Source organism: Lissotriton helveticus, chromosome 5_1, assembly GCF_964261635.1.
Source record: "Lissotriton helveticus chromosome 5_1, aLisHel1.1, whole genome shotgun sequence".
NCBI classification, from domain to species: domain Eukaryota; kingdom Metazoa; phylum Chordata; class Amphibia; order Caudata; family Salamandridae; genus Lissotriton; species Lissotriton helveticus.
The window spans coordinates 662,655,595-662,681,664 of NC_136065.1; the positions used below are offsets into that span (position 1 = coordinate 662,655,595).

General features: G+C 45.8%; 1 protein-coding gene across 2 annotated transcripts in view; it reads left to right on the forward strand.

The window, feature by feature from the left end:
• SEC31B (SEC31 homolog B, COPII component) overlaps positions 1 to 26,070 on the forward strand; it is a 1,031,933-nt gene that overhangs the window by 172,739 nt on the left and 833,124 nt on the right. For both annotated transcript variants that reach the window (XM_078643061.1, XM_078643062.1), the window contains exon 6: positions 2,396 to 2,536. In XM_078643061.1, coding sequence (XP_078499187.1) covers positions 2,396 to 2,536 — 141 coding nt within the window. The remainder of the gene's footprint in view (positions 1 to 2,395; positions 2,537 to 26,070) is intronic.

Here is a 26,070-nt window from a genome sequence, read left to right on the forward strand (position 1 = left end):
CCACTCAGGACCGCAGTCAACCTCGGCCAGGCAGCCACCGCCGTGCAGGAGGGGCCAGGTCCCCTCGGACCCCGCATCCAGTCCGTCGCCGCGCACAGCCTCCCGCCGGTAGAATGCTCCGATGTCCAGGGGATCGTCCACTCGTCACCCACGCCGCAGTCCAAGCCTCAGGGCACAGGGCGCAAAATGGCGGCTACTCCGGCTGGTCGGCTGCGCTGTCACCGCCGAGCATCTCCCGAAGCCCTCCGGGGTCACAGGCTCCCCGTTCTCCGTAGTGCCACGGTCAGCAGGTCTTCCACACCTCCCGGGTGGCAGGTAGGTGCCCTGGCTCCGCGGAAATCGCCTAAAATAGCGGCGTGCAGCGGGAGCTCCTCCGGAGCACGTCTCACTGCATTGCCGCCTTGGCCACGCCCCCCCGGAATTGAGTTTTCATTGATTATTGTTCATCCAATTCCTGATGAATAGCATGGTGTTCCTAAGACACTCCTTGGAGTTTATTAAATTATCGATGGAGAAGATCAACTGCATGTTGTCAGCATAGTTGTAGATCTTGACTCCCATCTGACGAAGCCAAAGTCTGAGAGGACGAATGTAGCCATTAAAGAGAAGTGGGAATAGAGAGGAACCCTGCGGTACTCCACAGCTCATATTAACAATGTCGGATTTGTAGGGCGAAAGCCATACTGATTGCTTCCGGGCCTCTAAAAAGGTTTTGTACCTACTCAGGGCAGCACCTTTGAGACCTGCTGCAGCAATACGTTCCATCAATATATCATGGTTGACGGTATCGAAGGCTGCAGACAGGTCCAAGAGAATCAGGGCCTGAGTGCAGTCATCGTTCACCTTTCCTTTTAGATCATCCATGGCGGATAGTATGACAGATTCTGTGGAGTGAGAAGGACGAAAACCTGCCTGGTGGGCACTATTCCATGCATGACCTTGGTATTTAGTTTTTCTTTGACAACGTCATGGGTCAGTTGTTCGTCTTGCCAGAAAAAAATTGAAGTAACCCATTTTTTTGTTGTTAATGGTGGAGCTTCTAGTCAAACTGAAAAATGGTGACATAGGTATTATTTATGTCTAAATATTGCTGGTATGGCAGTCCTGATGAGAAGTGGTGATATTTTCAAGGATGCCTTAAAATGGTTGTCAACGCCTTTGTGATGCACTAGCTGAGCCACCAAGCTTCTGACCTGTTTTGCCTGAAGTCTATCATTAAATCATGACCGCTGTGCCATCAGCTGGACCAGCTCTCTGGTCTGGCAATTGATATCCCTAAGCTAAACCGAGCCCAGTGAACTTGTTGTTTATTTTGTTTACTGCAACAACAAGGTGATGAATGCATTGACTGAATTAATCTCATTCACTGGCAATTGCTTTGGCCGCATTCCAGTCCATCTTTTTTCTCCATGTCAATCTAGACAAAGGCCCAAATCAGTACCGACCCTGCTGCTCATGGAAACAGTCTATCTGTTACTGCCAGGCAAGGCCCTCCAAAAGGACCACAAGCAACCCCAGACCAGTTTTGACCTGTTCAGGTCTCATCAGTGTAGTATAGCTTGAGTACTATGGCACAGGGAGCATTGGAACCACGTATGAGCATACCTGTTACACTGGGTGTCAGCTACAACAGCATCAAGGTGATGGATTGAATTAATCTCAGCCACTCACAATCGCTCGGGAGGACCTGACCTCGCAGTTCGGGCTGAACTGTTGCCATTGAAGCATAGCTGAGAATAATTTGCATACGCTTGGTCCAAACTGGTTGTGGCATGGTGTGCAACTGAGTAATTACCAGTGGCTGAGATTAGTTCAAGCATTCCATCCATCACATTTTTGTATACTTCATTTTATCTTGTTTAGGTAATGGTGATGATTTTAAGATAAATGTAAGTGTGTGCAATGCTTTTGTTATATTGCAGTGTTTACTTTTAAAGTCCATAACATATATTTAAAAAAATAAGCACAAATAATACAAAGTTTAGTAAGCACCATTAACGCAAGCATGATTTGCTGTGGTGAAATAGATTGGCGAGTGCTTCTATAGCGAAGGGTTTTTGAGCCTATTCTGTAACCTAAGATCTGTTTGGAAATTTGGTCTATGGTGGTTTTCAAAATTACTGCATAGCATTACTGTACTCTATTTTGTCCACCCAATAAATTTGATTTTGTAGCTGTGCCTTAGTCTGGCACAGTAAAATGTGGAATATAGATATTTTTTTTGACTCACTGTGCCCAAACCTTTAAAGTAGGGGTCCTTTACTCTGCCGCACACTGTCATTTCAGCTTTCTCTTTTGCAGTCAACAGTTAATGTGATTTTGGATGTGATGTGTTAACCTAAATATATCGTACTCGTGCTATGATTTTATTCGTTTTCATTTTCTACTTTTTCAGCCTTCTGAAGACATTTGTGTTGTTGCCTGGAATCGACAAGTGCAGCATATATTGTCTTCTGCTCACCCTAGTGGAAAAGCGGTGGTGTGGGATCTCAGGAAGAATGAGCCCATCATCAAAGTCAGCGACCACAGTAACCGGGTAAGAGGCCACCCCCAAAGGGTGTATGAGAAAACTATCTTCAACACGATCATCATTTGTTTATTTTTAACATGGTTAATCCCACACAGAGCAATTAAATAAATGCAGATTACTGTCAAAGTTAAAAGGGTAGTAGCAGATTATCTGGCTGAGCAATAATAATGTGATATATAAACAGTACTGCGTAGAGAAAGTACAGTTTTACATTTGTATAACTTGGCAATAATTCAGAAGTTTTTTTAATGACAACTGGCTCAATATGTACCTGCCTGCTCCACTACTCCATGAGCCTATGCTCCCATATACAGAGGTAATGTGAAGACTCCATTGGAAGTGGAGTTGTAAAAATGAGTAGACAACGATATAATTCTGAGGGTTAAGTGGTAGAACTATCTACCTCTACTTTGGTTGCTCAATAGCAGTCAACTGGAGGGTAGAGGTTGGGTCATCTACAGAGGAATCAAGGCTAATGTGGGGTGCTCTTCATAGTAAGGAGATACTACAACTCACATTTCTAAGGTGACTGGAAGGTCGAGGTCCAGCAGACTGCTGGCTCCTTTGAGGGTATGCTTCTCCTTAAACCTGGTATCAAGGGTAAAATCATCTTGGATTTAGTACAACTAAAGCATTTGAGTTAGTTGGAGTGGTAAGAGAAAGTTGTTATTTTTCGACTCCCTTCTCCAGCCGAATGAACTATTGGTGCCCTTTAGCGTTGAGGAAAATGGTTTTAAATGCTCATTTTAACCAATAGCAGTATGCCATTGTTGGGCCTGGCCCTGTCTGCAGGGTCACCCCCTACTTTTTTCCTTTATAATCTACTTTTGCTGAATTTGTTTTTGCTGGTCTTTGGACTCTGTGCACTTTACCAGTGCTAAAGTGATTTTGCTGTTTCCCTAAAACATGGTAGAGTTGGCTTAAACCCAATTGGCATATTTAATTTACTTGTAAGTTCCTTGTAAAGGGGTATCTCCTGTGCCCAGTGCCTGTTAATTAAATGCTATGAGTGGGCGTGCAGCTCAAGAAGCACTTTAAACTGCACATACAGGCTGCAGTGACTGACATAAGACATGTTCAAACTGCCATTCCGACCTGGCAGCCCAAACGTCCCTTTTTAATACATATGTTACCCCTAGCTAGACCCTAAACAGCCCTTATGACAGGGTGCAATGCATTTAAAAAGTGGGAAATATAATTGTAAGTTTTACATGATCTGGTAGTGAAAAACTCTGATTACGTTTTTCACAACTGCAAGGCCTACCTCTCCCATAGACTAACATTGGAGTTAACTTATTACATTTAATAATCTCTAATTTCTGAAATGGGAGCATGTAACGAGATCATGTTGGGTGTCTTTGGAATTGTAGTAAACAATTCTAACCTACAGTGATGTTTGATTTGTAATTGCAATTTTGAAAATGCCACTTGTAGAAAGTTGTCCTTTTTCTGCCTCAGACAATAATGTCCAGTAGCCTTCCTCTGGGGTTCATGACTAGGTGTAGCTGACCGTTGGGCTTTGTGTATTCCTCCTAGACAGCCACACAAAATAGAGAGCGTAGATGTACCTGGATGGGCTATCATTGGCAGAGTGGGAAGGCGGAGCTCAGCACAGCCCTACTTACACTTGAATGTGTTCAACCTCCACACCAAGGGCTGCATACACCTTTAATTAGACTGGAGGCATGACCAGGAAGCCAGGATGCCTGTGGACTTAAAAGAGAATCCTCTAGAAGTTTCTCTCCCACTTCAACAGCACAACTAGGTATAAATACTGGACCGCAGACACAAACTCTTCAATACACTCCTGGACCTGTGGAGGAAGAAGAACTGCTGTGCTGCTGATGGACTACCACTCTGCCCATGTGCTGCCCTACTGGACTACTTCCTTGCTGTGATGACCTGCTGCCCTTTTGCCTGGGTGAGAAGGGCTGGACCTGCATCATCTGCACTCAGAGTGACTCCAAGGGCTAGTTGGCTGCCCTCCTGACTTGAGTCTCAGGGACAGAAGGCTCCAACAACCTTGACCCAGCACATGGACTCTAAGATCTCTGAGTCTTCCCAGGCAAGTGGTGCCACCCTAGCCCTGGACCCTTGGAAGTGGGCTTAAGGTGCTCCCCCAGCCGCTGTGGATACAGCAGAACCAACGTATCTCCTCTGCTGCACAACCCAGAGCATCCTTGGCGCAGGCGTGTGCATCCCTCGTCGACGGCAGTCTCAATGACTACGCCAGAATCCGCATTGCAGCCTCGCAGATCCTCGGAACCGATGCATCACCCCGACTGCGCAGCGCATCCTCTACTCGGGACTTCGCATCTCAACCCCTGGTAGATGAGATCCTTAACGACACAGGGCTTCGCACAGCAGCCTCACTGAATCTTAGAACAGACGTAGTGCTTTGGCTATGTGGCGCATCTTCGACGTGGATCCTTGCAATGCTCCGCAAACCTGAATTTAATGGTACTCACGTTCAGTGGACCTAACAAGGTCCCTTTAGCTGGCCTTCGCTCCATTGCGGTCAGTTTCAACCTTTGCCTTTGTCATGGTGCGGCTCAACTAGATATCCACAGTGAACCCAAGAAGGGTGATTCAGGTTACCCCCCAGCAGAGGGAGGGGTAGGTTACAAATGAACCAGACAAATCCCAGAGTAAAGCTGGGAGAAAGGGTTCCCAAGCCCCTTCGGTGAAACAGGGGTGTGGTACTGATGAGAGGTGGCCCAGGGCGCCCCATTTCCAGTCCGGCTTCTTTGAGTGTCGTCTGTCCAAATAAACCACTGGTGGGACCTCTACAGGATTGACCAGTGTTGCCTTAGGGATAATTAGATCCTAGGAGCAGGTCATAGACTACTCCATGACCTCCTTTAGCTGGGGGTTATACTCGAAGGGTGAGCTTGTGATCCCTGAGGGCGGGGTTGTCGCTTCTGCCAGGTGAAAGTGAATGGGATGCCAGTCACTCCTCTGAGAGACACTGGGGTTAGCTACACCATGGTAGTGGAAGGCTAGTTTCCCCAAAGCAGTACACCGGCCAGGTGTGTAGGGTAACTCAGGCCCATGGGTGGGTCTTTTTCTGCCCTGTGGCCTGGTTCCTTGGAGTGGGGTGGGGAGGTGACCCAGAGGAGGATCAATAGTTAATCCCCAGATTCCCATAACCTGCATTTCACGATTGAGCTTCCCACCCCCGTGTCAGAAGAACTGGGAGGGCTGACAGCTAAGTTTTCTGGGGGTACTACTCCCAAGCAGAGGGCACAGGGCCTAAATGGAGTAGCTGGTAAGGGAGGCCTCACCCTCTCCCCTGTTAAGCCTCAGTGTACAGATCCTTGGCTGAGTGGCAAGTCTCAGGCTACCACCCTTGAACTGGTGGGAGGTGTAGTGGAAGTAGGATGCCTAAGGCCCAGGGCTGTTTCCCCCTTCCCCCACTCTGATAAACCTCAGAGGTTAGAGAACCCTCAAGAGCCCATAGGGAACTCTTTGCCAGCCCCGAGGCTGGAAGGGTGGCCTACTAAATGTCCACACTTAGAACTTCCACCTGGCAGCAGATGGACTGGGGCCTGGTTCCTGACACTGACAACTGCCAGTGGCCTCTGTTGCTTGCTGTCGTTATGGGCAGTGTTTTCTTGGGTTGGGGATAGAAGTGTGATCCAAGGGGTGGAATTGGCCACATCACTTTGTTGGCCATGGTGGTACTGTCTGCCTACTGGGTTGCATCTGTGAGCAAGTTAAGGATAGGTGCTGCACAGATTGGGTTCTCTGGTGCGGAAAAGGATTCCCCATAGGCAGGTCCAGTGGCTCAGGAGAATGCAGACAGGGTTTCTAACTGAATTCAGAAGTGTGTAGAAGTGGCAAGTGCCTCTGCAGAAGAGGGTCATTGTCCACCTTGTATCGCTTAAGAAGGGAAATCCCTCAAGGTGTTGATTAGTCTATCCTGGCTTTAGGTTGGGGGGGGGGGTCATGTTGGACCTGGCCCTTTCTGCAGGGTCACCCCCAATTCTTTTGCCTTTACCCTCCACTTTTTTCTGAATTCATTTTTGCTGGCCTTAGGACTGTGCATTTTACCACAGCTAACCAGTGCTGAAGTGCGTATGCTTTCTCCTTAAAATATGGCAGAATTTACTTCTGTCCAGCTAGCACATTTAATTTACTTGCAAGTTCCTAGTAAAGCTGTACTACCCTTGCCCAGAGCCTGTAAATTAAATGCTGTTAATGGGCTTGCAGCACTTACTGTGCCGCCCACTCAAGTAGCACTTTAAACATGTCTCAGGTCTGCCATTGCAGCCTGTATGTGCAGTTTAACCTGCCATTTCAGTCTGGCAAAATGATCCCTTTGCCAGGCCCAAACCATCCCTTTTAATACATATAAGTCACCCCTAGGGTAGGCCCTAAACAGCACTCAGGGCAGGGTGAAAAGTGGGGAATGTAATTTTAAGTTTTACATGTCCTGGTGATGAAAAGCTCTTATTTATTTATTTATTTATTTAGACAGTTTTATAGAGCGCGAACAAGACCCTAGCGGATATCAGAGCGCTTTACAAACATAGAGGTTACTTATAAAACAAAGAGGTTACTTATACAGGAAATGAAGCAGATAATCAGGTAAACATAACATCTTGTGCAACGTAAAGCAAAAAGGTGCAAGACAATAAAGACTCATTGAGTCAAGGCAATGGCAACTATAATGCCTAGGTAGTCTAGTTGCCTCTTGTCATAAAAGGAATACTGGTAGAGGTATGAGTGTTCTCAGAATTTCCTTAGTCTATGGGCATGTGAATTTTGCCATTAGAATCGATTTTACTTGCAGTGGAGGAATTAAGTCTGGTTTCTGGAGGTAGTGCATTCCAAATCCTAGGCGCCATGTCTGAGAAGGATTGTTTATATGTTTTTTTCTTGTTGAATCTTTGTGGCTTCAGTAGTAGGTTTTCTGCACTTCTTGTGGATCTTGTACCACCAGAGATTGACAGTTTCTGTGTGAGGTATCTGGGTTCATTGTGATGTATGGCCTTATGCGTCAGGCACGCAATTTTCAGGTGAATTCTGGCTTCAAATAGTAGGCAGTTCAAGGATTTTAAGTCTGGGGAGATGTGGGACCTTCGTTTCGAGCCAGTGATGAGTCTCGCTGCATCATTAATGGAGGCTCTTAGGGGTGCTGTTGTCGCTTTAGAGAGGCCACAGAGAGCGACAGTTCCATAATCCACCCGAGGGATAACTAGAGCTTGAACTGCCATCTTGAAGTCATTGGCGGGCAGGAAGGGTTTCAGCTTCCTCAGTGTATTTATCTGGAAGTTTGCTCCCTTAGTTGCGTTGCTAATGTGTTTCTGCATATTGAGGTTGCAGTCAAGGGTTATACCTAATGATTTTGCAGAGTCCACAATGGTTGGTTGAACGTTGAATGCAGTAAGATGTTTGAACCAGTCATGCATGATGGGGACTTTGGCGGGTGGGGCTATTAGGAGGGATTCAGTTTTTAGAGCGTTCAATTTGAGATGGTTCTCTGCTAACCAAGTCTGGGTGTTCCCAAACGTTGTGTTAAGCAATTTAATGTCTTCAGGGGTGTGTATCTTAAGGTATAGTTGGGTATCGTCTGCATACATGTGATATTGCACGTTAGATGCTTGCAACAGTTTGGTGAGTGGTTCCATGAATAAATTAAACAGTGTCGGGGATAGCGAGGACCCTTGCGGGACTCCTAACGTTACTGGAACGGGTTTGGACAGGGCGTTGTTAACCTTGAATTTTTGCGTACGGTTTTGAAGAAAAGAGGTAAACCAATAAAGCACTGAGCCTGATAGACCCATTCTGTGATTCAGCAGATCTACCAAGCTCTCGTGTTTGACCGTATCGAAGGCTTAGGAGAGGTCTAGTAGGATGAGTAGGCATGTACCGTTCTGATCAAGTATTTGTAGAGCATCATCAATTATGTGTGTCATAGCTGATTCAGTGCTGTGGCCTGCTCAGAAGCCTGATTGGTGTTTGTTAAGAAGTTCGAAGTGATCAATGTGTTTTGTCAATTGGTGGTGTACACATTTTTCCAACAGTTTGGCCAAGGTAGGAATATTGGAAATAGGACAATAGTTGTTTAGGTCCGTCGAGTCAGCTGTGGGTTTCTTTAGGATGGGTGATACCTGCCCCACTTTAAGGGTGTCCGGGATGCAGCCTCAGGTTATTGGCAGGCTTCAGGGTACTGATAATCTTGTCTGTAGCTTTTTCAGTGCAAGTGTCAAAGGAAGACCATGCAGCGTTGTTTTAAAGGTCGAGCTTAGCAGGGGTTTGGTGTGACGAAGTTGGGAGTAGAGGGGATGTTTTTATGTGGAGACTCGAGTGTAAGCTTAGGTCATTGAGGAGATCTTTCTTGATGTTATCAGTCTTTAGATCAAAGAAGGTAGAGAATTCTTCACAAGTGGGTTGTGGACGAGCTATGTCTTGTAATAGTTGAGGTTCATCCTTAGATTGGGTTTTGATTAACTCAAACAGTTTTTTTGGATGGTTTCTTGCTTGGTCTAGTTGGTGGCTGAAGAAGTCAGCTTTCGTGCCCTTAATCTTTCTATAGTATGCTTTTCTCTTTTTTCTGAGAATTTTGAGGTGCTTAGCGAATGGGACTGATCTCCAATTGCGTTTTGAAGTTCTCAGAGAACATCTATCTTCGTTAAGAAGACCATGGTACCAGGGTTTTGAGTCTTTGGAGGAAACTCTCTTTAGTTGAAGGGGAGCAACCTCATTAATTATCGAGGTCATAGAGTTGAGGTAGTGGTTGGTGAGATCATGTACGTTGGAGGAGCCGGCAGGGGGCAGAAGTAGATTGTAACTGGAAGAAGGTAATGTGTTAGGGTTGAGTTTTTTTCAAGTCTCTTTTCCATAACTTTGGTTTTGTGGATTTAACTGAATTAAGTTTCACTGATTCATTGATAAAGAAGGTGATGATATGATGCTCTGACCAATCACAGGGTGGGATCGACTCCAGCTGAATGGAATCACCTTTGTAGATTATTAAATCCAAGATTGAACCTTTATTTTGTGTAGGGCTGTTTCAAATTTGGGTGAGGTCTAGAGCGCCAAGGAAGTTTTTGAGACTATTGACCACTGAGTCGCTGTGGTCGTTCCAAAGGAGATTGAAGTCGCCAAGGAATATTTGGGTGTTTTATCGTGCGGTGTTCGTTGTGACTATGTCCACGAGGTGTTCGGTGAAGATGAGGTTGTCACAAGGTGGATGATAGATAATGTGTAAAGAGCATAATGGATTGCCGTTGCTGTTAATGTCGAGGCATATGTATTCACAAGAGGGGAATACTGGGGAAATGGCTCTGTTTACGGAGATGTTGCTACAGTGTATACATGCGATTCCTCCCGCTGTCTTACCACTCCTGTCCAATCTGATGATGTCGTAATTTGGGGGTACTAGAATGTCGATGAGTGGCGAGGAGGATACTGTTAGCCTGGTTTCAGTTAGCATTATCAGGTCCAAGTCATGTGCGTTAATGAGGTCAGCTATGTTCACTGCGTGTCTAGTGGTCGATCTACAATTCAGGAATGTGCATTTAAGACGGGGTGTGTTCAGGGAAGAGGTGGGATCCTGAATAAGTGTGACACTTCTAAGATTATTGTTGATGATTCCTCTATTGTTGTGTGTGGAGGACCTGTGAGGGTTGGGGTGGATAGTAGGGATGGGCATGTGTGTGGGAGATATGGGGATCGTAAGAGAGGATTCGTAGGAGTGTAGCAGAGAGCTTAGGTCATTCTCCGAAAATGGGTTGATGCTACGCATTGGGCAGGTAGCAAAATTACGGGAGGGAATTGATTTCCAGCAGGGTAGAATGTTTGGGGGTGAGTGGTAGGTGAGTAGGGAGCTTGCTTGATATAGAAGTTATTGAGGATCTAGAGCTCCATGGTTTTCTAGATATCATCTCTTTAAAAGCGTGGAGTTCCTCTTTGATTTGGTGAAGTGCGGACATAAAATCATCCAGTCTGGTGTTTGGAGCGGTTATGACTGGGGTAGGTGTCTGTGATATGGGTGTGGGTGGCTGCACATTGGCCTGGTTAGGTGTTTGGTCTGGTGCAGGGATGAGTAGAATAGGAGGTGGTAATGTGTATGTGGATGAGAGAGTAATTCAAATAGTTGTCTGAATTGTTAGTGTGGCTGGCAGGTGAGTGGGTGTTGGAGGTGTGGTTGGTAGCGATGTGTGCTCTGAGGGTGGATTTGTGGGGCGTGGAGTGTTTTAGAAATGGTTGTGTGGTCTCCTATTATGTGCCAACAAGTGACCTGTCGTGATAGGGGTGATATGGTGGAGCAGGGATGAGGAAGGGAGAGAGAAGATTAAGGAGGGGGTGATGTTAGAGGGGGGGAGCTCTGATCATACCCGGAGGAGGTTCAGCTTCTATTGTAGGTGCGTGAGTTGTCTCAGTACTGGAATGGGGGCAGTACGTGTTAGGAGTGTCATTGTGAAGCAAGGCTTAGGTAGGGGGAGAGATGGTTATGGAGGGGGAGATGCTTGAGGAGGGGGGAGCTATGATCGTACTCGGGGGTGGGGGGTGCAGATTCAGTTGGGGGTGCAAAAGGTGTCTCAGTCGTGCTAGGTGGAGGTAGCGTGTGAGTGTTAGGTGAAGTGAGGTGAGGTGTGTTGGTGGAAGGGGTAGTCATGGTGGAGGAGGCGTATGGATCCGATATCCGTGGTGGTTGGGGAAGAAGGGGGAAGAGGGTGACAGAGGGGGTTGGAGATGTGACATCTTGTATATTGGGGGTGGAAGTGGATTGGGTAGTAGTATGGGGATTAGACACTTGTTCTTTAATAATAGGGAAGATGTTATCCAGAAGATTTAAACTACGGTCTGTGGATTGAATGAGTATTGTTCCGTTATTGTAGATGGTGAAGTTTCCTGTCGCTTGGAAGAGCTGGGATGGTGCAATAGAAATCACTAGACCATGAGCGGATTTTCTAGTGGAAAATATCGAGAATAAGGCTAGGAATGCTTTCCTCCATTGGGCTCTACGTTTGGTGTGGAAAATGATATCAGTGGTTGTGATCCCGTTGTGTAGTGAGATATAGGGATCAGCAAAGGGAGTTTCCGGGTGTGATTTTATAAAATTATGCTTGAAGCATTTGGCAGATTCTTTTGAGAGTTTGGGGGGATAAATGATGTAAGTATGTGTGCCTGTGAGTTCCATGTTATGCGCTGATGACTAGGTGAGGTGAGTAGGGTGCAAAAGTGTGTGAAGAGGGTGTAAGAGTGTATATGGGTGTATGGGGCTCAGGAGGGATCAATGGGATCCGGAGCGAGGAGTTAGGGAGTGAGGGTGGGTAGGGGAGGGTGAAATTGACAAAAACTGCTATGACTAATATATTATGGGCAGGGGTACATATGTGTGCATGTGTGCCTGAGAGTCACGAGGGATCTGTGGAGTCCTGTGCTGAGAGTATGGGAAGGTGAAGTTAACAACTGTGGCTGTGACTAAATTATTATGGGCTGAGGTAGGTATGTGTGCCTGTGAGTTCCGTGATAAGCACAGAGGGTAGGCGCGTTGGGGAGGGCGCGTGAGTGTGTATGGTTGTACTGCTGCAGGCCTACCTCTCCCACATACTAACATTGGAGTTACCTATTACATTTAATAAGCTGCAATGTACAAATGGTAGCACATATCCAGCTATTGCCTGGTGTTTTTGGAATTGTAATAAGAAACCCTAAGTTATGGTGAGGTCAGATTTTCAATTGCAATTTTGAAAATGCCACTTTTAGAAAGTTAGCATTTTCCTGCCTTACCCATTTAGTGCCTGCAGCATGTCTGTGGGTCACATGACTGAGACTAGCAGACAGTTGGACTTTGTGTATTCTTCCTACACAGCCACATACAATAGATAGCCTAGGTGTGCCTGGATGGGCAATCACTGGCAGTATGAGATGGCGGAGCCGAGTACAGCCCTACTTGCACTTGAATAGGCTGTGTTCTGCCTCCACACAACGCCTACCTGTAGTTAGTCTCGAGCCAGAATAGGGAAGGCATGATACCTGTGTACTACAAAAGGAACATATAGAGCTTCTTCCCCACTTCAAAGGCACAACTTGATGTAAGTACTGGACCTTAGACACCAACTCTTTAGTACACATCTGGACCTGTGGATACTCAGCCAGAACGGAGGACTGCTGCCGTGCTGGACTGCTGCCCTGATGTACTACTGCTTTGATGGACTGCTGCTTTGCTGTGTTGACCCGCTACTCTTTTACCTGGGTGAGAATGACTTGACCTGCATCACTTGAACCCAGAACCCCAGAGTCGCTCCAAGCGCTAGTTGGCTGGCCTCCTGACTTGAGCCTCCGTGACAGAGGCTTCAATAACCTTATCTAATCACCTGGACTCTGCCATCTGAGTTTTCCCAGCCAAGTGGTTCCACCCCAGTCATAGACCCTTGGAAGTGGCCTTAAGGTACTCTGTCAGCCTTAGTGGATCCAGCGGAACTGACACAACTCCTCTGCTGCTCGGCGCAACCCATAGCAGAACCAACCCATTGCAGCTGTTTCGTGGATCGGAACCGACACCAACACAAAGACCCGCATTGCAGCCCGTCGCCGCATAAAAAATACTGCAATGCGATGAATCCTTGGAGCAGGCCCTTGCATTCCTCGTTGACGGCAGCCCCGCCGGTGGACTCCACATTGTAGAGTCAGAACACAAGTCGATGGGATCCTCAATGACAACACTGTACCTCGCATTGCCGCCTTGCCGCATTTCTGAACCGACGCATCGATTTGGCTGCACAATGCATTTAAGACACGGATCCTCGCAATGCTCCTCAAACCAGGATTTAAGGTACTTTGTTCAGCGGGCCTAACTATGTCCCTGTAGTCTGTCCGTGCGCCTTCGCAGTTGGCCTGGACCTGTGAATTTGTCCCATTCCGGTATCACCAGATTCTCATTGTTGGTACTTTACGCCTTTTGGCGCTATGTTTACTAAAATCTTTAAAATCTTTAAAATAGAATATCTCCTGTTATACTGATTCTATTTTCGTCTTGTTTTATTTACTAAAATTACTCTCTTTATCTAAACGTGGTGTGGGCTCCTTTTTTGGTGTGTTCTCACTGTGTTACTGTTTGAAGTGTTGCACTAATAATTTACACATTGCCTCTGAGTTGCGCCTGACTGCTCTGTGCCACCTGAGGGTTGAGCTCAGGTTAAATTAGGGTGCTTGTATCTTCACCCTGAGTAAAATGGTGGTTGCTGCTTGAGAAAGGTTTTCTCCCCCTCAGCCAGTAACCCAATTTCATACAGCCATGGTTGCCTAGAGGAGTCATAAGAAGCTTCGTTGGGAAGAATGCTGAGGAAGAGATCATTGTTGAACGAAAAATGTGTGCTTCTGCCAACAAACGTTTCGTCCAAATAAAACGATGGCCCCATTTGTGGGAATCCAACGTATGTTTTTGTTCTTCACTCCTCCTTTCGGGAAAATAAAAGAAAAACCGAGATTACATTTCTTTAAATTCCGAATCAAATTTGGAAGTGGGCTGTAGCTCTTAGGCTGACCCAATGACTTAAACTGTCTAAATAAGAAAATAATTGTCCGCAATGTCTACTAAAACTCAATTTGCTTTGTTTTGCCAGAAACCCCCGATCTCCATCCCTTAAGACTTTGAACCTAGATCCTTTTTTAAAAATCTATTCTCCCGTCGGGATCGACTCGCCTTTTAAGAATTTGTCAAACATTAGCAAAACTCTTTTATTAGAGTATATTAGGGGATAAGCACCTTGGTGTGACTTGTTTTGGCCCCAAGAGCTTGGCCCTACCCCGAAACCATGCTTTAATGTGAAAAGTCTTGGTATAAAGATTGACCATGAGCTGTCAATGGCCAGCCAGATCTCCTCGGTTGTTGGGACTTGCACAAATCTAATTAGACAGCTTCGAAAGCTAGTCCCTCTTCTTTCCCCTTCCACGCTTCGTACAATTGTCTCCGCCACGATAATTTCAAGACTGGATTACGGGAATGCCCTTTACTTGGGATTGCCTAAAACACTGACCAGCCGGCTGCAAGTGGTCTTAAACGATGCAGCTAGGTTAATCTTTAGGCTACCTAGACGGACCCATGCCTCTCCACTGCTGTGTAGATTACACTGGCTCCCCATAAAACAAAGGGTGGTGTTTAAAAGCTTATGCATTGCCCATAAGGCAATCTATGGCCAAGCCCCTGCCTACAGCAAAGAGCGCCTTGGGGTTTATAACCCCACTCGATCATTAAGGTCCTCTAACACACAGTTGCTGTCTTGTCCTCGATACAAATTGGCAACTAAGGGAGGGAGATCCTTTTCTGTGTTGGTTCCACAGATCTGGAACAAACTTCCAGAATCTCTTCGCAAAGAATCAAATTTGTTGCACTTCAGGAAGTCTTTAAAAACGCTCCTGTTTAAGGAAGCCTTAAGCTTTGCTTATTTCCACGACCATACGTTGCCTTTTATATCTATTCTGCTGTTGTTATCTCCTTTTGTCATGAGCGCCTAGAGACCTGACGGTGATTTGGCGCTTTATAAGCTTCAGTTAACAATAACAATAACAACATTATTAATGTATTGTAGTCACCATTCAAGTCTCACCTATTCCACCGCCGCTGTTCAGTATTTTATTCGGGTTGAGTTCAAATCTGTGGGCATTCGCTAGTAGCACTGCTTTCCCCTTATTTGACATAGACATTTGTTGACTGGAAGCTTTTGCCAAAACAAGTATTGTTTGGGCTTATTCCTCATTACTGTGATCAAGTGGTTGAAATATATCCCTCTTTGAACATTTTAATCTCAGATAGTCAGTACCCCTAAAATACTTTTATGTTCAAATCACCTTATTTCTGCACATTTAAAAATGTAAACACATAGTGTAATCACCTGCATCCCGATCAATTGCTTCACTCGGATACTTTATATATAGACTCTGGTTGATCTTTGTTATATATTTTTTAAACAGACTCTGGATGTCTTTTTGCTTGTTTGTAATATTTATGAATTTTATGAACTCTTTTTTTATCATATTATTGATGTATATTTGGCTTGATGAATAGTGCGCAAGACCGCCAACAAGTTGAATGGTGGCTCTCGGGTGTATGTTCATGTTTACAGTTTTTAATTGATGGACACAAGCACTTTATAAAAAGCTACTGTAATCGATGCCCAGTGGGCTAGAGCTTGGTCTAATTATGCCCGGCATTGTACATTGCACATATACTGCACATGCACTTTAATGAAGTTAGCGGGATTGGACTGACTGTAATATAGATTGTCTGTACGTTACATCTACGTGTTATACATGCATTTCACATGAAGAATGGATTTTCTCTTACTGTTTTATTTTTTAATCAAATGAATTGTATGTTATTGTATATAAAGTTTTATAGTCAAATTGGCCAAAATAAAGATTTATTGAGTTGCTGACATCAGGTACTTTCTCTGCAAGCCAACAGTTGTGGATCAGGTGAGCTAATTCTTGAGCCATTTTTTCCAAAATAGTTTACAGTCTTCCAGGATGTTCCCTTAGTAACCTATGGGTCTTAAGCCCTTTAATGTCTCAGCAGGTGTCTGTAATTGATCCCCACTTGGTTTGCCTTTGGTGCTTTGTGTTGAGCCTAGACTCCAAGTTCTGTTCAGACTGACTTTCGATGCACACAAAGGCGATTCGGGTGAGGGCGCTGAAACTTCTCTTGGCAATGCAAAACCCCACGTCATTCCCACACTGGGGGTGGTCTTAGTTTGACTGACTGACTGCATTATTTATTAAGCGCACTAATGCCAAGGCGTCTTGGGGATATGTGAGGATTTGGGATGAGCATTTCCAGTCTTAGGTTTAATGAAAAGGCAGGTTTTAAAGGCCTTTCTAAACACAAACTTGTTTGTTTCCAGTTGTATCTCGGTGGGCAGAGAATTCCAGAGCCTTGCCGCCTGAAAAGAAAACGCTTTGCTACCTCATCGAGCTCTCTTTATCCTTGGTACACAGATCAGGCCCAAACTACCAGATCTCAGTGAGCTGGAAGGTACATAGCGGGGGAAAAGAGATTTCATATCCTCTGCACCTCCTCCATTTACTGCTTTATACACTAGGCACAAGGCCTTGAACTGCACCCTTCGTCGGATAGGAAGCCAATGTAGTTGCCTCATACCATTGGACGTCGGGTGATATTTCGGGAGATCCAACAGCACTCTCACAGCAGCATTCTGCAATGACTGGAGCTTGGAGAGCTGTCTTCCTCCAATTCCCATGTACATTGCATTACAGTAGTCAATGCGTGACAAGACCAAGGCTCCAACTACTGTATTCCTTAATGAGAAATGTATATAATGTAGTATTTTTCGAAGGAACTTTATCGTAAAGAAACAGGCCGAGATGACTTGATTGACTTGAGTAGTGAGTGTTAGATCTTTGTCAATCATAAAGCCTAAGTTCTTGACTTTTTGTGCCGGGACGGAACAGATACCATCTTCAGGTGGCCACCATAACTGATTCCAGATAGAAGATTTTTGACAAATTCTATCACCTCCTGAAGACTAACTTGAATCCACTACCAGAGCCGTTTCCTCAACGGTTCATCCTCAAAGTCAGTCATCGTCAGGTAAGTACAAAATGAAAACGACGTTGTCGAAGCATCATTCGACTTCGTCGCACCCTTCCAGATCCCCGGAAGGACCACTGGGCCATCTTCGTGCCACTAAGCCCCTTTCCTGCACACTTCCCAAGCAGCCGGTGTCGAAACCTCTGCGCCTCCTGTTGTTACACAGAGACACTCCTCCTGCCCAGCTTCAGGATTTCTGAGGCTTTGGCCTGTATCTTCCGAGAGATGACTTCCTCTGGTGCGCCTTCGGGAGGTGTTGCATCCAGAAAACCATTGGCGCGCCCTCTTCTGCACCAGTTGGACCCTCTGGACCCACCCCCGGATCTGGACAAGCTCTGGTCCTGATCTCCATTTCGACCCGCTTCCATCACTGGGTGTTGGTTCCTCAACACTTTAGCTGTCATCTTCGATGTCCTGCAACAAGTGTGAACCTACCGTCCTTTTCGACTCTGAGATGGCTCTGCATCGACCATGCTCATCATTGAGGCAGGTGCAGCTTTGAACTAGACTGACTTTGGGCTCACACAGTTCCTCTGTAATTTTGGAGGTTCTTGGAAGGACACGGAGTGCAGGGCTTTTGACCCCCCACTGACTACATTGCTTAAGCCTTCCCAGAGGAGAAATGGTATGAGGAGTTGGGTGATGCCAGCAAGCTAGACTGGTTGCCAGACTCCTGGTTAGTCTTCTCACCTTGGCCAATAACTGAAGAGTTTGCGTCCTTTGCAATGGTGACGAAGAGGGATGCTGTGATCCTTGGTCTGCAGCTCCTATCAGTGAAGGTTATGGCTAATGTCTTTATAAAGTTGCTTCTGCTGAGGCACTCTGGTGCAGAGCCCCTTCTTCCTTTTAACGGTGCCTTCACGGATGTCCTCCTAAGGTCTTGGTCCGAGCCCTGTTCTGGGGTCTCAGTCAACCATCAGGTTGCACGTCAGCACCTTCCTGTGCCAGGGTACCTACATTCCTCACTGGTACCCTAACCAGAATGTTTGGTGGTGGAAGCTTCGACAGCCAGAATGAACACTAATGCCTTCTGGATAGGTAATCCAAATGGTTGGAGACCTTTGGGAAGAAGATCTTGTGTTCCTTCTATCAGTCAGGCCTGGAGGTCGGTCAAGATCCCTTGCCTTATGGGCAGATATTCCCATGCTCTGTGGGTCCTGGTGGCACAGGTGCTGCCGATGGCCCCTGAGGAGGGTTGAGCGAGCCTGACTGCAGACATGCTTGACGGCTGGGACACTGCAAAATTTCTCATCCGATGCAGGATGATGAAGACTCCCTCAACAGGGCGATTGGTTCCACTGTGGTTCTTAGATGCTATGCTTGGCTAAGAATGATGGGCTTTTCGGAGATGTCCAGGTGAACCTCATGACACAATATAGTTGTACGGTGACAGCGATACACAAAGAAGTGTACTCAGAGTAACAAAACTGTAGACTCTGGTGCCGATGCAAACTTTGCAGAACTGAAACCTTAGATTCCTGGTTTATTGGAAAGTCTTCCTTAATCGAAGAGGAAACCTCACACACTTATTAGTGTCATGCTTCATCATAGGAATCCTCTCCCCACCCTGGTAGGGCAATGCCACCCGGGCGTACTCGACCTCCTCGAAGACTGACTAGTTAGGAGGGAGTTCTTGCATAAGTCTTACTGGACAACACCATCTAACAGGGGATCCAGATGAAAAACGTAAAAATGCCTTAGAGTGCCTGGGGAACTTTACCTTTATTAGTGGAACACTAGGTAAGATTAAAAACGAAGAAGGTTTGGGTACTGGACTGTAATGTCTCACACACAAAATTTTGACAACATGTTTCTGCCCACTTTCGCAAGCCTAGGCGGTCTGGCGCATTCTTCAGGGCATACGGATCCCTATGTGAGAAACATAGATGCGATTCCAATTTAGAATCGATTAGGCTATTGTACGGTGGATTCCTAACTTAGGTCCTACCATATTTACCTGCCTGTAGTTGAGTAATTTGTCCTTGCCACCTAGAATAGAGAAGGTACAAGAAGATACGGTGTACACTAATTACTTAGATATCACAGTTGTACAAATAAGAAATTGTAATATCATTCGGTTCAGGACGTCTAAGGTGTTGGTGAAGCCTGTGATCGCTACAGTTGAAAAACAAGGGTGAATGTAATTTAATTAAGATACAAAAGGAAGAGCCCTTTGTTATGTATAGTTCTAACGCCACAAGCCTGAGTGTCACTTCTATATTCGGTACTATCATGATCATTATCACTAATTAGAAATGCATATGTCCCTTACCCTATAGTATAGGTGTTACCAACATCATGGTCACAGAGAGGGCGGGGCCCTTTTTTGACACACATTAATGAAAGAAAAACGGGCAAACTACACCTAGTAAATATTTACAGACCCGGAAGGAGACAATTACAGGTTCAAACACGGCATACGAGATTCCTGTCTGTAGTTTAAGGAATCCTTCAATATAGTACACTCGCCTTAAAACAATTAATAGAATTACTTCTAGAGAACCTATTGCTGGTTCCAACCGTTGTTCACTAATTGTTATGACAATCATTTACCAGAATATTGTATATGACACCAGACGGATCAAATCTAATTGTCAGCATCTTACTCTGGTGATCGGTTCATACGTCATTCATAATTCTAATAGGATTACAGAGCTAGGTGCAAGGGGTCCTCCGAGATCTCTTGCTAAGCTGTAGTTAACAGTCATACCAACGGTGGTTTTCGTAGATAAACATTTTTTATATACATAACTGGAAGGAAAACACGAGCGGACCCTTGTTCATGCATTCACCGCACATCGTCCTTAGTATGGCAATACATGTTTGTCTTAATTTGAGGAAATGTTGCGCTTATGTGCGATAGATGCTCACTCATGCCTGCATGCACCTCATGGACATGTGCTTCGATGGCTCTTGCCTGTTAGGTGACACAGCAGATGCAGCACTGGAGCACTTTAAAAATAGCAGGGTCATGGCTTGGTCCTTGGTGTTGACTGTTACCCATTGGCACCTGTATTCCTGGTTTCGTCCCTCCTGTGATTTTGATGGGGGACTTCAGACACCCCACTGTGCCCGGTCCTCCACCCCTCCCAATCTCTCAGTCCTCTTCAATACGCCATCCTCAATGCACAGCCACCCGGTTGGTGGCAGACTATGACACTTTCTACTGGAATTAGTTACCTTAAAAGTGGGCGCTACAAATTGTTTGGCAGGGTTACCCCCTCTCTTTCTCAGAAACCCACCAGCCATGCCACTGTCTGCACAACTGCTGTCGGAGGACCACTTGTGCTTGTTATACCAGAACCTGTAGGGTCTTTCAACCAAGGGAGCCATCCAGAGGCTTCCTACACCAGTAGTAGGCTGTGGCTGCTACTTCTGCTACTTTCCAGTGCTCAAAAAAGACAAAAGCTTCCACCCTGTTCTAGACCTGCGCCCTATTGATGCCTTTCTGAGAAAAGACTGGTTCAAGATGCTGACTGTTGCCCAGGTACTTTCTGCTCTGGACCCTGGATTTAATTTTCTTGTTGCCGTGTTGCAGTCCCATAGATGTTACCTGCGTTTCACAGTGGGCCTGGAGCATTTCCAGTTTGCTGTTCTCCCATTTGGCTGTTACCAGAGCCCCTTAGGTGTTCAAGGAAGTGATGATGGTGGTGACTGTTCATCTTTGGAGGTTGGGTGCTCCATTCTTCCCCTACTTCGAATACTGGCTGTTAAAGGCAGTCTCACCCCAGACATTTCGTTAACCAACTGCATACTACTGCAAACCTTAATTCGCTGGGGTTCACTATCAAGGTGCCAAAGTCACACTTGACTCCTTCTCATGTGCAGTTTTGCTTATTTCCTCCGGTACACAGTACAGAATATTCGGCTATGATTCCTTTGTTTTGGCCCTGTTCCTTGATTTCTGTGAGAATGGCTCGAAGGCTTCTGGTCTGATGGTCTCCTGAGTTCTGCACGTAAAGCACGCCAGTTGGCACATGTAGGCCCTGCGTTGGGATCTGAAGGTCCAGTGGGTGCAGCACCAGGGCAGTCTCTCCCATTGTGTACAGATTTAGGAGGAGACTACAAGAGATCTGTAGTGGTGGCTACTTAATCATGATTTAGTCAGTAGCACACAGCTCTCCCTTCCTCTTCCAGAGCTGACAATCGTGACTGATGCCTCGCTTCTGGGATGGGGGGCCACCTGGGGGAGGTGGAGATCAGAGGACTCGGATCTTTGGCGTAAGCCCGACTTCACATCAACCTGTTGGAGTTAATGGCTATCCTTTTGGCATTGAAAGCCTTCCTGCCATCTATCAAATGGAGATGGGTACAGGTGTTCATGGACAGCACCACCGCCATGTGGTACTGCAACAAGCAGGTTGGTGTGGGTTTGTAGTCCCTGTGCCTCTGGACATGGCAATTTCATCATGGCATTTTCCTGGGCTGGACTTCTCAACGCCACAGCAGACTAACTCAGCCGTCGACACCTGTTGGACCATGGATGGTGTCTACACTCAGAGGTGTGCAAGGTCTTTTCCTCGACTCGGGAGAACCATGGCTCGATCGATTTGTTGCCTCCAAAAACGTGCAATGTCAGCACTTTTGTGCATTGGAGCTTCCAAATCGGTTCTCGTTCAGAGATGCATTCCGATTTGAAAAGAACTCAGAACTGCTGTACGTCTTTCCGCCAATACCACTCTCGGGCTGAGTCCTCGTAAAGAGCAGGACTGGCCAAGTACAAGTCATTCTAGTGGCTCCAGACTGGTCACGTAGAGTATGTTATCCCAAACTCCTGTGCATGAGCATCTAACCTCCGAGCAGGCTTCCCTTTCAGGAGGATTTTCTGTTGCAGCAGTAGGGCCAGGTCCTGCATCCAACCTGCGCATGCTCCATCTTCATGCTTGTAGATGGAGCGCCAACAGTTGAACATTTTCGATCTTCCTCCTGAGGTTGTTGATGTTATTTTGGCAGCCAGGCATCCCTGAAGGAAATCTGTATATGCCTGCCGTTGGGACACGTTTGTGGCTTCGTGTTCAGACATGCCCATTGACCCATTCCATGCCAAACTAAGGTGTTACTGCTTGTGTTATTGTTGGCCAAGCTAGACCTTGTTCTGGGAACTGTTAAGGGGTATTTGTCGGCTACGTTGGTAGTTCTGCAGTTGATAGATCAGCCCTCCCTGTTTAAGTCACACGTTGTGGCTCGTTTCTTGAAAGGTTTGCTACATGTTTCCGCCTTCTCTCTTCAAAATGCCCTAGTGAGACTTGAATTTGGTTTTGTTGTATTTGATGTGTTCTCCCTTTAAACCAGTAAATAATTGTCCTCTCAGGCTCTTGACTTTTTAAGACTGTTCTTGGTGGCCACTTCATAGGCCCGAAGAGTGAGCAATCATCAGGCACTCTCCGTTCATCCACTATACACTACCTCCTACCAAACACTTTCTCCAAACACATACCTCCTTTTTACTTAAGGTGCTGACCTCATTTCACGTTGGTCAGACAATCGCCCTTCCGATGTTCTTTGCTCCCCCTCACCCTTCCAAGGAGAAGGAAAAATAGGACCATTAGTTTTTAATCTCTATCTTACCAAGAAAACTGGATGGATGATCAGCGTTTCATTGGATTCAACGGAGCAAAGAAGGGAAAAGCTGTGCTGGAGAGTATCATCTCTCGATGGATTGTACTCTGCATTGAAATCTGCTATGCATTGTCAAAGCAGCTGCCTCCAGGAGGCTTGAGGGCTCACTCAACCAGAGCCAAGGCTGCAACTACTGCATTAGCAGGCTGCCTGTCCTTGACATCTGTATGGTGGCTAAGTGGGCGTTGTTACATATGTTCACCAAGCACTATTGTCTGGACAGTCAGGTGCGTTGAGGGGCATTTTTGCATATTTGGTCCGCAGAACTTTCTAGTTTAGGTCAGTTCGCAGCTCCTTCTCCTGGGAGGCTATTCCTGTGGTATCTATTCTAAGGTAAGTAATCTGCGGTTAGAAATCTCTTCCAGAAGAACAAGTCAGTTAACTTCAGTTACCCCTTTTCTGGTAGACACTCTATCTAACTGCAGATTACTTACCGACCCTCCTTTCCTTCTGAACTGCACTCCTTCCTCTGGAATGTCCTCCTTAGCGTCAGCACACTGGTTGCAAACATTCAGATGTGATTCCTCATTTGTGGGTACATAATGTGTCACCAAAGAAACTGATGTCATTGTGCTGGTGTTGCACCTATAAAGGCGCCGCACACGTCACATCCCTATGTTGAGCGCTCTCAATATGCTCCAATAATAGCTGAAAGTATTGATCTGGATTGTCCATGGTGAATTCATTCTAGAAGCTGGTATTTCATCAGGAATGGTTTCTTTTATAAGAAATTCATAATCGTTGTGCTTGCCCATGGTTTTCTAATTTTTGACTTTGTATTTTTGACAACAATGGAGAACAGAGGCATTCTGTATGTTTTTTTTTTTAAATGTTTATTTTTTGGGCATTTCATCAAAACGTACATACAATTGTTCAATACATTGGTTCATTTGATGACTATGACAGTACGCGGTGTGTGTGTGTGTGTGTGTGTGTGCGTGTGTGTGTGGGTGTGGGTGTGGGTGTGTGTGTGTGTGTGTGTGTGTGTGTGTGTGTGTGTATGCGCCTGTCTGTCTCATAGACACATCATTATATTCTTACAAAATTGTTGCGGGGTATAAGAACACACGGGGACTGTAGGTGTGGTTAACGATGGCTTTATTGCTTTGAACTGCCATCGCCGGCGAGGAGTGTTCCTGTAATATGGCAAAGGGGGCTCTATATCCCTGATGGCCGGTGAGGTTTTCTCCTTCTGTGGTAAATAAATAAATAATACCCTATTTTTGAATGCTTAAATGAATAACAGATAGCTCAATAAATAAGAGTCAAGATTCGAGGTAGTAGGAGTTTTTGCAGGTTTATTACAGCATAAGGACAGGATCAGGACAACCTGCATAGGAAGAGCAGAATGACAGGGCCCAGCAGGACAACTGGGACCCAGTAGGGGAAAAGGATGCCCAGCAGCTGCTGGGGCTAGGTCTGGGATGAGCTTGGAATGAGCGCGCTAGCATTCAATAACAAGATACATGCATATATACATAGCGCAAACACATAGCAGTACATTGCAGTAGGCGTAACAGTGGGTGGAATAGAAGGCGTGACGTGTAGCAGTCGCGAAAGATAACAGTAAAAGTGGGTGTAACTGGGAGTTTACATAGACATGTGATGTGATGCAAACGTAACAGAATATGTCATGAGTGGGCGGAAACATAGGAGGGGGCTACCTAAGGAGCCGGGACCTCTAACCTAATGGTGCGCGAAAACGGGCAATGACGTGTTACTAGGAGAAGCTGGGGGCTACGAACTCTGTGCTAGGAGTAGAGACTAGAGTCTGGAGGGTCGGAGCGACATGTACCTAAACCCTATCTAGTATCTGATGTTTAGGGAACATGTTGATATAAACTAAGAGTCAGGAGGGGAAAAGCTAACTTGATTCTAAGACTGGACCATACATTATTCTACACGTAGTGCGTGATGAAGAATATTAAATGACCATTAATACAGTATTTCTCTAACGTGGAGCCGAATAGGCTAGACAATGACGGAAACTATTGATGCAGTTCAGTAGCTTAGGAATGCAGAAGAGGAGGACTGAACTGATAACTGGAACTATAACATACTTTTGGCAGACTCAGAGGCAGAGCCAAGCTGCACCGGGCACTGCGAGGCAGGAAGTAAGTGAAAGGTCGAGGATACAGGTGGGGGCTGTATCGCTCCTCAGCGAGGCTTTCAGGAGACAGGAGCTGAATCTGTGGTCCGGGCCCTGTTGAGGCCTAGAAACGGGGACTTTATAATGGAATAACGTGCACACTGAGAAACGTGGCAACATAACTTTACATAGGCCTGATATTCGTATTATTCACGAGGACTGGAAAATGACATATCAGAGATGGACACAACTATAATTGCGTCAGTAATCAGACATGGGGAATAACATATGCATATTGGTCATGCACACATAACATATGATGGATGAGGCGTAGGGACACAGAACATGGCGAAATTTACTTTTCCACATTCCCTCCTTGTCACTACGTTTTCATCAGGAAACATCAATATTCATGATACCGTCTATCATTTCATACAGTACCATTTGCTCGTCTCGAATTGTCTTAGAACGGGATTTAGAACGGGGCTTGGGACTAGGAATACAAGAGGTAGCACACATGCTGCAAATCGCAGGGCCACATTGTATACAGAGGCAGCAGCTAAATATAATCGCTACTGCAATACCTAGAAAGGACAGGACTTTCCATCCCCATGCGGAAATTACATTCCAGAACCAACCGGACCATGTCCAGGTGCCTGGATCTTGATGTAACAGGTGGGCAATTTTATGGAGTCTGGTTATAGCTGAATAAACAGACGGCGCGTTATTTGGAATGAAAATGCAACAACTGGATCCGAGAATTCTACAGGCCCCGCCCCTATCGGCCAGTATGACGTCAAGGACGAGACGATTCTGTAAAACGACAAATCTCATAGCAGATTGTTCTTCGGTGAGGTTACCTAGAGCAGAGGCAGTCTCATTTACTACAGCTTCAAGGGTTCTTGTTAGCCTACGGATCAGTTTACTATTCTGGACAGGTCCTATGAAAAAGAAGAAACCCTTATTGAAATCTGTATACTGTTCTAGAGTAGTTTCAGTTTGATCGACAATTGGGGACTCTCTTCGATGTCTAGTGTGTACTAAGAAAGAATTCCTATGATAATCAGGTGGTGCTAGAAAAACAGGTGGCAGTAGGAAGGCAATGTAACAGGTTCCCTCCCAATCGAGGGGCAGACGGACATATGCAGTTTGACCACAAACAAAATAAGAATGACGTGAAGCTTTAAAAATAGATTTCCCACTGTCACTATACTGGATAACAGTAGTACATTCACTATGTCCTATATGTACAGAACCATAACTACGGAC